The following is a 13,116-nucleotide window of genomic DNA, read 5'->3' on the forward strand; positions in this document are numbered from 1 at the left end:
GAAGTTACCTCGTTAACGCCAAATCTTGATTTGTAGTATAGGCCCCAGGTTTTCTTTGAGCAATTTAATTAGTTTTTAACTATTTTAATTTCTTTAACATGAGATCTGTATATTAGTTGTAGCTAAAAAAAAGTAACTCAATAGCATTCAAAACCTTAAGCTTTTCCAGCTTTAAATTTGTGAATGCAAGTGTAGCATTACATGTGTTCAGGTAACTGGATTTTAACCTTCTATTTAAATAACTACAAAATGAATAAACAATTACTCCAATACTAATGTGGACATGGGATTGCTCTGTGACAAGATTATGGCCTCTCCACAACATGATTAGTTAAAAAGGTAAATGGACCAGTAATTAATTACTGTGGTTGCTGTGCAGAACTTAAAGCTTCTGAAATAAGTATGCATTGAGTGTGCTCCACATTCATCTCATCTATTGCTTAATCATGAGAAAACCATGTGGCATAGCCTGGTGGGTTCTGTAAGCCTACCCTGGAGACACCGTTTGGCACCCTGCCATTCCGTCTGGACACATCTACCTCCACTGGAGACTTGGTCCTTGGAGGGACAATCCCAACTGCAAACAGACAAAATCAGCAGGAAACATTAAGACCATTTGATCTCTGGGTAAGCAAGCCCCTCCATCAGGATTCAATCAATCTCAGTGTATTTAACCCAAGCTACGTGTTGGGCTGTGGTAACACTTGTTAGTTTACATTATCTTGGTTGCACACAACATTCATCACTAATAATACAGCATGGAAACTGCTGTAGCATCAATAGGTGTTCCTGGAAAATACTCCTGGTAATGATGTTACTAATAAAACTACTGGTACTCTGAGGGGGTCAGGGTTGTACGAAGAGAACTGGAACTAGTACCACATGTTTAAATATCCTTGTTCAGGTTACGGTTGGTACCAACTGCTTTCATTCAAAACAACTGGAGGTAATACACAGACAGACAGTGCACCCTTCTTCATCATCAGTACAACCTTTTACGAACAAGAAAAATCAGTTTTCACAGTACTGGATCATGTATGTGATACATGAAGTGAGGAATAAAGATGTACCTACAGGAGAAAATTTGTGCTAGATTAAATACATTGGATGTTTGCATGTCTGGTTGCTTAAGGCATAAAATGCCTTATGGCTCTGAGTGTAGCCGATGTGAATCGGTGAAACTCACTCCTCAGGTATATAATGGGCCACCCGCGTCAACGAATAGCTAGCTTATCTTTGGCGTAGCTGGTAGTGGTGGCACTTGGGAAGTCAGAGATGGCGTGACCCTCGGTGAAGGGTGGACACGGTCCGGAAAAGTCTGACGGAACTCGCAAAACCACGTCTGTTACATACCGTCACATGAGCTTGGATCTGAGCTTGTGACAATATAGTTGAATCTAATCTAATATGGACATTGTACTTAACCTTTATTAGTACTGGATTGCCTGTCTTGATCGACTTCGTGAACATCGCTGCTACTGGTCCGTTCCTCAGGCAACTGGTCCTGGCGGTGGCCAAACTTGTGCTGCAAAACAAAGCGGCATTACCGTTATCAAAACAAACCCAAGATATTTATATACTAGTAGGCTCCGTCTACCCTTTCAAAGCTTTCAGCCACTTTGTTATCCAAACAATTAATGCATCAGATATGCATTAATGTGGATATTTTAGGTGAGATTATGTTTAGATCGTCCATTGCTGGATATACCTGGAAGCCAACACTTGGAGATCCAGCATAAGTTGAAGGGAAAGGTCTACACAGCACAGACACACGCAAACAGAGACTAGCACAACCACATCACAACCACATCACTAAACCAACTGGCACTGGACGGAGAATGGTAAAGAGACTACTGTGATAACTTCTTCCTCCTATGCAGATCTATGTGTTCCTTAAAAACTTAAATCCAAAAGCACCAAACTAATCAGAATCATGGTCCCTTCTAGATATATAGTAATCAGTTAGGAGTAAAATATATTTCAATGGATATTTGTGATTTATACTATTCCAACTTCCACCCCCAAAAAATATCTATTTATCGTGTGATTGAGTAGCCAAACTTGTGCTATAAGTATTTGCAAAATCAGTATTGACAAGATGCTTTAGGAAAGTGAACCCAGACTGAGTTTGATTTAGAAAATAAATAGGGAAATAAAGATAAATACAAAGGAGAAGTGAAAGAAAGGTATGAGTGTGAGATGAGTGTGATGGAAATTGAGTTTGTCTGTGTGTGTGTGTGTGTGTGTGTGTGTGTGTGGACTGAAGGCTATCTGTTAGTGGTCTACCTATCCTTGATGGGTGGAGGGTGGGGAAGGAGCCTTGGGTTTCTAAGGACAGTTGTTGACGGGGTTTCAGGGGCAGATATTTTCCCGTTCACAGTAAGGGCAGGGAATCTCCCTTTTCCTGTGCCCCAACTGTCACCAAATACCTTTCTGCTGCGGGACCTTTCATCGTCGGGATAATCGTCGTCCAGGCCCAAGCTGCATAGCCAGGTGGCGCTGTCGTAGGGCAGAGGGGGGATGGAGGGGGGGAGGGCGGAGGGAGACTCCAGGGGGTAGTAGGATTTAGGGAGGGGTGGCCTTGGGGGACCAATCTCCTAAAGAGATAGGGGAAAGAGATAAGGATAGAAAGGAGAGGGAGGAAGAGGAGGAAGAGAGAGCGCTATGCATCAGCAAGAGTGATAGAAAGCCAGGTGGAAGTGCGGAGCAGAGAGGATAATGAGACAATCGGAGGAATGGCTTACCTCCCTGGTGAGGTGAGGTCAGGGAGTGAATGAGTGCACACATTTTTCAGTCCCACCAATCAGTATAGTAAAAACAAAAAAAAACGTTACCAAAAGCATAAGGCTCTTCCCTTTCCAAGCATAGACACTTGAATCATAAAACAATAATTATAGCACGCATAGTGCAGAATTCTATAAATGGTAGCTTGAACACTCTAATCCTATGTGAGTGTCTTGGTTTAAAGTGACATTTTCCATCAGACAAGGAAGGGACAACTTGTTTACAGTAGCCCTTTGTTTCGATCAGCCCCAACAAGGTTTCCCAGATGCACCCGCTACAATGGTTTCAACTTAAGGAGTCATACATTGACATTTCAAGACCTTGCAGGTTTTATGGACTGACTTCTGTTTAGATCATAAGGTTTCATTACGTCTACAGGGATCTAATTAGGTTCACTTAAGACAGCCAACTAAAATAGTCCTCAGAAATAGTGTAGAAAGGTTCAAACTATCATCCCCCCATGGACCTCATCAACATAACCAACTCTAACCAAATCATGCCAAAGTTGATCTGCTGCAGATAAAAGAGCTACTGTTGGCTCATGGAGACAGACAGACAAGTCTGTCTGGGGAACAACAAGCCCCTCATTGGACCAGCAGCAGCAAGGGTGGACTGCCAGAGCACAAAAGGATCATAGGACAGTTAGCATATATCAAAATATGAATATTTCAGATGACAAAAAAAGGCATTTGGCTTTTAAAGGATTTGCGTCATGAGTTCTGATGCATGCAATGATATTTTTTGGTTTATTTTTGAAATGGCGTCCATTTGAATTACTTTAAACAACCTTGCTCTGTTGCTTTGAGAATACATGTTCACTGAGTACAAAAAAGTTCAGTTCCCATAAATCCCAATGCTTGAGGAATGTTGTTTTGCATCAACGTTCCACAAGAAATTACACTTATATTGATTGAATTGGAAGGAAGTAAAGGATTTCCCATGTGTTCAAGTGCATATCATTGGTGTCACTGGGTTTAAAGATGAGTTTGCCTGTTAACCTCGATTGAAGACTCATTATGCCTAGAGATGTTTCTCTCTGGATAAGACAGCAGTAGCATTGAAGCTAACCTCAAGCTAAATTGTTGTCTGGGTAGGTAAGCAGATGCTTGTGGGAGGAAATGCTGGTGGATTCTCTTGTTTCACATAAGTAGAGATAGTACTGTTGGTCAGGGTTAGCCACCTTGAACCGGCGGTGAGCAAGGGAGTGAGTACAATGTGGTTACCTGTAAAACTGTAGCTGGTTATTCCGGTTAGTATTGTGAGAAAGGAATAAGCATTTACAAGAGGAATAAGCGTTTACAAGAGAGTAGGAAACTGGGTGAGGGTCTTTTCTGTAGCCAATTGCTGTCTTGGAAGTTAGTGGATGGTCTACTAGTGTTTGGGGGGTCTGCTTAAGGTCTGAAGACCCATACTGATGGGTGTCTTTTGCAGAGTGGGTGGAGGTCCTTGTATCTACTTGACAGAGTCTATTCTGTACTCCAGCACTGGCTTGGTTGGGATTATTGCTGTTTCTAGGGGACAGCTGATTACTTTGATTCAAGCCGTGGGTAGCGCTAAGGTCAAAGCATGAGTTTGTATCTTTCATTTCACTATAGCTTTGGTGGTGGGTTTCAGGGGGAGGGTGTTGCTGTGTTTCTTTAGTCTCTACAGGGCCCGAGGTGGGCTTTGCAAAGGGACTGGGACTAGATCTGTGCTGGATACTCGGACTAAACCCCAAGGATGGGATGGTATCGAGTTCCATGGGTTAGGGCTGGGTGTAGACCTCAGGTGAGGGACGGCACTAGACCTCATGTGGGACCTAGGATGACACCTTGGGTGGGTGTTGGGGCTGGACCCTGGGAAGACGGCGGGGTGGCGGGCCAGGTAGGGGCATGGGTGGGAAGGGGGGCCGGTGCTTACCTCCGGGCCCAGCTGTTTGGATGGGGATGCCTGGGAGCCAGGCACCGGGGAGAAGGGGCTGAGAGGGCTGGTGAGGCTGATGGAGCTGAGGGGACTGGCAGGACTACTGGTGCTAAAGGAGCCAGACACCCCGCTGGCAACTGTGGGGAGAGAGGGGAGGGTCAGGAGGTCAGGACATAGAGTAGAGAATAATAGAGAGGAGGTTGGGAATGAGGGAGAAAGTAACAGGAAGTTATGTTATAGTCAGAAGGAGAAGCAAAATAAACTGGAGTCATACATGGTCAACATAAATAGATACAGTGTCTACAGGTATAAACAAGTTCAATTTATGACTTTTTAAGAACTTTTAATACAACTTCTAAATGAAATTTAAGACCAAACTTACGATGGAAATACAAATCAAAAGTGGAAATATCTTTCCAAGTAATCTTTCCAAGTAAACACACTGTCTGTTCAAAATTAACAACATGGTAAGATGACAATAATAAAGCAAGTTAACTGTAGATAATTGTAGCGTTTACATTGTTGCTAGCGGTGGAAATGGTGGAGCAGAAACTAGCAATTGCAGGCTGCTGGCGTGCCTTCATGTAGTCTGTGTTTTTGCTCTGCAAGTGTGATTCCACCGCTCTGATCCCCATTGTCCCAAGTTTGAAATTCTTCCGACACATAACACAGTCGCTTGATAAGCATTTCCAGGCACCAACCTTAACCAAGAATACTTGTTCTTTTCAAGCCATTTGTTATTGAACTTGCATTTCCCCATGTTTCTAAGTTGAGTGGCTATTAACCTGTATTACCTGTATGGCCGATGCTTTTCGTCATCAAAAGCTGCGCAGTTGGCTACGCTCTGACCTAACCATAAACAACGCAGCGCATAGCCGACCGGAAAAAAATATTCGACCTGGCAGAACACATTGCCTGCATTTTCCCAGTCAGTGACATGACACAAAAAATTAAGACACATCCAATCTGAATTTAAGACAATGTAATACTTTTTAAGGCTTTATTTTTTAGGAAAAGTGATTTAAGACTTTTTAAGGACCCACGGCCACCCTGAGAGGGTCAGACAAAGAGGGCAGTGAGACAACAGACAAAAAACGGTAAAACTTATTTTTTTGAAAATCTGTCTACTTGTATTTTCCATTTAGTGTCAGTACCACTGCAACAGGACGTGGTGTCACTGTGTGGTTGTGGTGTCTCACCTCGGTGCTTGGCAGTGTCCGTGCCTCTGGACGGGTTAGTCTTATGCAGTCCTTCCAGCACATCCTGAACCCTCCAAAACTCCTTCTGGATGTGTCTGTGAACCAACTCACTCTGGACACACAGGGAGAGAGAATGACAGATAAGTGAGGGAAACACAGCCACCGTTTTACCTGATAAGAGCAACCTACAGTTTTTTTTTTATTGCTGCCCACGAATGACTAAATTACAGTAATGGAAAATTATGTGATATTTTTTACCTCATATCGTAAAACCTACATTTCCTCTGACTGAATATTTTCAGACAATTGAATGGATAGCAAATCTAGGTGGATGTGCTCTGTGTTCACCTGTCCGCCTGCATTGAGCTGCTCCCACAAGTCACCGTGGATGGCGTTGGCTTCATCCTCCATGGCCTCAAACTCCATACGTGCAGTTGTCATAGCCTGGGAGCAACAACAACAACACATGCCTTCAGACTTCAACCCACAACCCTGTACGTTCATACTTAACAAAAACTCAATTCTACACCAAAGCTCATTGTAGACGATGCATCTAATATGATTAAAGTCTTGAGTCCCACACAAAATCACAAGTAATCTAATCTATACTTTACATAGTAAGAGCATAGCTGGTATTCATAGTTTAAAGATTAGACAACAGGGGATCCTTATATGTTATTCCAAAGGTGCCTGCTAAATCAATTTTTGTAGTTGAAGATGATTTTTTTTACCATACGGAGTAGAGGCCTAGGTTTAGATAACAGGTCTATATTTGAGAAAGCACCATGCAAGACTTGGGTCCCAAAAGAATAAGCTGGAAGACCAAAAGAAAATCCACTAGGAGTCAGGAGTCAGATGGCTGAGCGGTGAGGGAGTCGGGCTAGTAATCAGAAGGTTGCTGGATTGATTCCCCGCCGTGCCAAATGACGTTGTGTCCTTGGGCAAGGCACTTCACCCTACTTGCCTCGGGGGGAATGTCCCTGTACCTACTGTAAGTCGCTCTGGATAAGAGCGTCTGCTAAATGACTAAATGTAAATGTAATGTAAACTAAAAAACAGGATCCATTAAGGTTCCGTCTGTCCCCAGCTTTACTTAACAGCGGGGGTTATTCATCTTGAAAAAACAAAAATAAACAAAAGATGATATTGAACAAATACTCTATTACATTATAATATCTTCAAAAGTAAAACCCATAGTGGTGTTTCTCTCCAAGTATTTAGTTTATTTTCTTTTTTGTGGACTGAGAATGCATATCAGTGTAAATAAATGGGTTTCTGTTACGTACACTGGAGGCCTGTGAGAGCTCTCCTCTGATGTTAATGAGCTGGTTCTGAAGGGATTCCTTCTTCAGCAGCAGCTTCTCCCTGGCTAGAGGCTGCGCCGGGTACATCTCCATTTCCTGGTGTGTGGCCACTAGCGCCCCCTCCAGACAGTCCTGGGAACCGCAGGTCACAAACCACACGGAGATAGAATTTCTGGCCATTTGTTTGATCAAAGATGTAAAAAAACAAAACCCAACTAACGAATGTATCTAGTGCTATCTGTACTTACTTTGTCCATTCTCAATCTATGGACCACAGCTTCCTGGTCCTTCAGAAGTCTGTTTTGCTCACACAGACGACCCAGAAGTTTCTGTGCAGAAAGAGAGAGAAAGAAATGTAGAAGGAGTTTAAAAAGAAAGACGGAGACAGAGTATGTTCGTGTGTTGTGGGGACTGTTGTGTGAACAGGAGGGACACAGTGTGGTGAGTTGTGGAGCATGTGGATGTAGGCTGAAGAGAGTGGGGCTTGGGGGGTTGTGGTCATACACTGGTTTCAATCTCGTTGAACTTCAACATTGGATGAAGGTCCCTGTAGACATCGTGGAATGGAGGCACCTGGAAACACAGAGATCACATACACTTAGAAACCACACCAATCACCATGGAAACCTGTTGCCTCACATGGAATCATTCCTCCAGGATTCATACAGTCACACAACAAGAACAGCTGCCTCCCCAATCCACATGACTCCACATGACCGCCAAAATCCAAACAGTTGTAAACAACACTTTCAGTGAACACCGCAAATAATCTAAATACCACAACCATCCTAATAATAGGGATAATAGGGAGTCAGATGGCTGAGCGGTTAGGGAACCGGGCTAGTAATCTGAGCGTCTGCTAAATGACTAAATGTAAATGTAATAATATAATAATATGTTTGGATAAAAGCATCAGTAAATAAAAATGTAGCAATGATGGTTAGGTTATCATATAAAATTAACAAATAACATATGTTTTTTGCCATGTATATATGTTTTGTTGTTAACAGACTGCAGCATCATCAGCCAATGGGGTGAGCAACTGAAATTAAACCCTCCCCCTGAGAAAAGGTTATATCCTTGTCATTTATGACCTTTTAAGTGACATGATTTGATAGGATGTGAGAGGTGGATGAAGAATCACAGTGAAGACAGAAATGGAGACGCCAAGCAACTACAGACAAACTCAGTACTGCGCAGAAAGGTCACACTGTGGTGATGGGTAAAACAGTCCAGCACTGTAAAGGAACATAATAGCTTGAAAAAAAAGGAAATATTAATATTTATGTATTACACGGCTGTTCTTAACGCTGTAGAAAGCGTTATCGGGAAAATAAGCCCCTTCAGAGCGAAGCTATAGGTGCTGTTCGCCCTGTCGGGGCTTATTTTCCCGATAATGACCGGCGTTCTATTCATTATCCCTTACATAACAAATATAACTGTTGGAAAGCACCCAATAAAACATGCATGAGAAGAGGACTGGAAAGAGGAGAGAGAGGCAGGCTTGGGTTGGTGACACTGGCCTGGTAAAGCTTAGGCTGGTAACACTGACTCAGGTTAGTTTAGGCTAGGCTTAGTAACACTGACCCAAGTTAGGCTTGGTAACACTGGCCCACATATATCCTTTTATAAGCATAAGAAAACATTAGTATGTAATCACCTTTCCAGTGAAGTGTGGATGTACAGAATGTGTGTACATGAATGAATAATTCCATAAATGATGCAACATGTAGTGGATCAGGGCAGAAAAAAGTACAGTGTATTTACGGAAATGAGAAGATCCAGACATATTTAAATGTCAATCCATTGGTACATTGTATCTTATTAATAAGACAAGTTAAAGTATCATTATGTATGTATATAGTGGGGGATATGAGGTGTAGGTACAGCTCAGTGTTAGAGCACTTGACTGCAGATCAAAAAGGTGCCAAGTTAAAATCTGTGACTGTGCCTTTTGCTAAGTGCCTGCTGAATTATCCCACTGTTTTTGATGATCTAGTTGAAGCCTGCCTCTCAGGGCTCACCCTGGCCTCTCTTACTTGTGAGAAGAGCTTTGCTCTAAGGGAAGAATGCTCCATCATGTGTGTGACCATGTTGGTGAAGTGATCTTGATTGTTTACCTGAAGAACCACCACGCATGTAGAACACATCAACTTGAGAAATGCCTATCCTCAATATGTGATATTGGTGATACCAAAATTGCCATCAAAATGTCTTCAACTTTACAAATGAAATGTAACATGACAGACAGGTTAGTAGCTACTGATTATTGGACGGTGTAAGTGGTCAGACACTGAGACAGGGCGGTGGGAGACTAGGAAGCAAGAATAGAAAAATAAGGAAGGAATAAAGGAGGGAGTAGAGCCCTCTCTAGAGGTAAGCAGTTGGAAGACACACATCTGTGGATTTTTCTTTAGTGCTGTGTCAGAATGGAACGTGTTGCAACAAAAGTCATGTTATGGCCCCCCCAGAAGCCTACCTGTTGGTCTAGATATTCCAGCTTTCTCTGGAGTTGCAGGTCTAATATGTCCTCCTACGCCACATAGCGGTAACAAGAGCAGAAACAATGACGAAAGAGTGATTGAGTGCAAGAGGTGTGGGATATCATGGAAGAGAGGAGAGCAGAGAAGAGGGAAATGTAGAAAGAAAGACAGATACTGACAGTGGACATAGGGTTATAAACATGCACACTGTGTAGGCAACAGTAGCAAAGCATGTTACAAGAGCAGGTAGATAGCTGCAGACGCCAATGACAGCTGTGTGTGGTTGCATATATACACTGAATGTGTGTATAACTATTACCTTTACATAATTATCTTAGCATTTTCTGGATTTTCAACAGTTTGACAAGTGGCACATACCATTTTGCTGTGTAGAGAGGGGGAGGCCGGGTAGTTATAGTGATATGGTCCTTGGCTGAGAGACATCCTGTCCCCAGGGTAGTCATACTGAAAGAAAATAATTTGTCATGATGAGAAAACAAAATACAAATAAAAAGCACTCTCATCATTGACAGGAAGGACACACAAAAGAAAAAGTTTAAATAATCACACTTAGATATGCCTACATACACACACTTTTTAACAAATGCCCTAACCTTAAACCTAACTCTAAACTTAAAAAATTATTTTAAGTCAAAAGAGGGTCAGCATTGTGTCAGCAAAAGAGCCCCACAAGGTAAACCTTTTAGCATTTATACTTGTGAGGACATTGGACATTGGTCAAAGGGTAGTTAAACAAAACACACTCCTACACAAACCTTTAACACATAGGCGATTCTAGGTTTTAAAACTGTGGGTGCAAAGGGTAGTGTTTTTTTAAAATGAATACTAGATCATTAGAGTAAAACAGACCATGACTGAACACACAACTCTGACATCACTTTAATGTTGTTTCATCCCAACAGTAGGGGGTGCAAATGCACCCCCAGTAAAATCGCCTATGCCTAAACACATACATCTACAAGCACACACACACTCTTATACTCCCCCCCTCACCTTGGGGGAGCTGAGAGACCTCCTCAAGCCATAGACAGAGGGGTCTGCATAGATCCCCTCCTCCCTCATCCTGCTCGGTAGCTGATCCAGCCTGGCCGAGGGGGACCTCGCGGGGGACGCAAAGCTGTGGGGGCCTGGTGAGTAGGGCCCCCCCGAGGACGAAGACGGGGACCGGGGCACCGAACGGGAACGGGGCTGGATAGACAGCCGTCTCAGGGAGGTCTGTGCCGCGTCCATAGGTCCCCGGTAGTAGCCGGGATGGGCCCAGGGTGACTGTGGTGCCAGGCCGTAGAGGGCAGGGCCGTCCCGGAGTGAGCGCTGCTTCTCTGCCTCTGCCCAACGGGGGGGCAGGTGGTCGTAGCTCACAGCGGACACGGAGCAGATGCTGTCCGGGCGGACCCCTGGAGGGTAGAGGGGGTACTCCTCCACATAAGGAGGCCCCCCGCCGTAGACACCGTAACAGTCAGAAGGCACGCCTCGGTTCACTGTGTAGTACCGTGCGGGGCTGGAGAAGGGGGAAAGTGAGAGTGTTCTCATAATTACTTCAATAACTGTCTGACTATCTATCAATCTATCTATCTCTTCATTCCATTGCATTGTCTAAAAGTAGAAGGTAATTGGAGGAGCACCTGTTCATGTCTTCGTGTGCGGCCAGGCCTCTGCGCTGGTTCACCCACTGCTGCAGCTGGGTCATGGAGCTCTTCCTCTGTGCCATCCTCTCAGGAGCAGTCCGAGGCACAAAGCCCCGTCTCAACACCACATTCTCTGGTTGCTCTCCAACCCTCAGCCCACCCCCACCCTCCGCCGGACACTGCGGGGAGCAGACATTGCCATGGCTACCCGGCAGAGGGGCGTTGGCGTGGTGGGGGTTGGTAAGTGCTCTGTAGTTGCTCCAGCCGTTGCCTTGCTGGTGAGGTAGAGGAGGTGGGCACGACCCAGGGGAAGGTCCGTCTCTTCCTCTGTCTCCAACCTTGTCTTTTTCTCCACAAATGTCTTGCTCAGAGTGGGGGGTGGAAGGGGGCGGGGTTTCCATGTCATCAATCCCGTTGATTTGCGGATGTGTAGGGGTGTGGAGGTTATCTTCTTTGCTGGTGTGTGAGTGTGTGTCGGGGTGCTGTGAGTGTGTGTCGGGTCCTCTGGTCCCCATGGTATGGCTGAGCTCTGCTGTGGGCGCGGTCTCAGAGTTTATCCTGTCAGAAAGGAGAAGGGATCAGAAGGCAATGTACATGTGTGTTTGTCCATGTGTGTGCATGTAAGTGCGTGTGTGCAGGTGTGTATGGGGCATATTCCGTGCCTGGCACAACTGCACACAGTGCATTCAGAGTACCTGTTATAGTGAAGTATGTGTACTTTGGCGAGTTGTAGCAGACCCCACATGAACACTACACCTTATAGTTTGGAAATATCTACGTAATAACAACTTGGTTAAGATATTAAGATGTTTTTTCAGAACAGCAATCCCTTGTTGTAAGCTAGCCTAAATAACTGACACGTCTAAGCGCAAAGGTGTGTGCAGGTGTTACTGTGCTGAAAAATAGTATGCAAAGCACAAATAACACCTGCCTATACGCACGCCTTTGTGGTGTATGTCAGGTGTAGTGTACACTACCCACACGTGCAGGTGTCTTCTAAATACGCGTGCCCATCGCCAGCACGATAAATGTAATACTCAGCCTAACTGAGGCCTGTTCCATAAAGGCCGCTTAAAAAAACTTAAACTTAAAGTCCCAAACCTGACTTGCATTAGATGAATTCGTCAAGCGGGGCAGAAGCGGTTCCATAAAGGCCAATTTCAGCTCACGCAGTCCTACTTATTCAAGTAAGATTTAAGTAGTCAAGCTTATTGCGCGTGCTCACTATTCTTAAGCAGCCCGAGAGGTAAAACATGGATCATACGATCCACCACGGCAAAAGCAATGCACACGGCCACGTGACTTCTTCCAGGAAGAACGTTCCCTTTAAATCATGTACAATGCAGCTCCCTCATCCACCGCTTCAATCAAAATAAAATGACACGCCATGACTGACATGAAGTCTGAACGATCAATCAACTTCATTGATTAAAAAACAGAAACCCTCTAAACACATTTTGAGGGTTTAGATTTAGACTTTTTTGACATTGTTTAAAATAAATAGCCTACTATTAATCAATACATTATCCAGGGGTCTAACTTTCTAAAACATTTAAGTAGATTTTCTATAAATGTAGCCTACATATTGAACTGATTAGAAAAAGAAAATGTCTGTGGTAAATCATCGTTTTCCCGTTGGGTTAGTGTTAGGAACGTCTGGTTAAGCAAGAACACAGTCTAAGCCTGACAATTAGCCTGCCCCGGACCAGGCTAGTTTCAAAGCATAAGTTCCCATAGTAACCGAGTTTTAACTACGTTGAGCTAGCTTTATGGAACCGAATGAACTTGAAATGAGTCA

At 43.9% G+C, this 13,116-nt stretch overlaps 1 protein-coding gene across 4 annotated transcripts in view; it reads right to left on the bottom strand.

Annotated features, from left to right (window-relative positions):
- The window catches only part of plekha6 (pleckstrin homology domain containing, family A member 6), a 133,433-nt gene that overhangs the window by 9,365 nt on the left and 110,952 nt on the right, over window positions 1-13,116 (bottom strand). For 2 of the 4 annotated variants that reach the window (XR_014766553.1, XM_084704564.1), the window contains exons 8-20: window positions 11,316-11,876; window positions 10,687-11,191; window positions 10,051-10,137; window positions 9,669-9,722; window positions 7,694-7,762; window positions 7,438-7,518; window positions 7,172-7,321; window positions 6,234-6,329; window positions 5,886-5,997; window positions 4,684-4,823; window positions 2,430-2,597; window positions 1,426-1,525; window positions 492-577 (exon numbers count right to left, since the gene is read on the bottom strand). Coding sequence is in view for 1 of the 4 variants with exons in the window: in XM_084704564.1 (XP_084560690.1) it covers window positions 492-577; window positions 1,426-1,525; window positions 2,430-2,597; window positions 4,684-4,823; window positions 5,886-5,997; window positions 6,234-6,329; window positions 7,172-7,321; window positions 7,438-7,518; window positions 7,694-7,762; window positions 9,669-9,722; window positions 10,051-10,137; window positions 10,687-11,191; window positions 11,316-11,876 (2,209 nt within the window). In the remaining 3 variants the exon portion in view is untranslated. The remainder of the gene's footprint in view (window positions 1-491; window positions 578-1,425; window positions 1,526-2,429; window positions 2,598-4,683; window positions 4,824-5,885; window positions 5,998-6,233; window positions 6,330-7,171; window positions 7,322-7,437; window positions 7,519-7,693; window positions 7,763-9,668; window positions 9,723-10,050; window positions 10,138-10,686; window positions 11,192-11,315; window positions 11,877-13,116) is intronic. The other 2 variants (XR_014766554.1, XR_014766555.1) reach the window with 2 other exon arrangements.

The sequence above is a fragment of the Hypomesus nipponensis genome, chromosome 9 (assembly GCF_054491055.1).
Source record: "Hypomesus nipponensis isolate SF chromosome 9, ASM5449105v1, whole genome shotgun sequence".
In the NCBI taxonomy this organism is placed as follows: Eukaryota; Metazoa; Chordata; class Actinopteri; order Osmeriformes; family Osmeridae; genus Hypomesus; species Hypomesus nipponensis.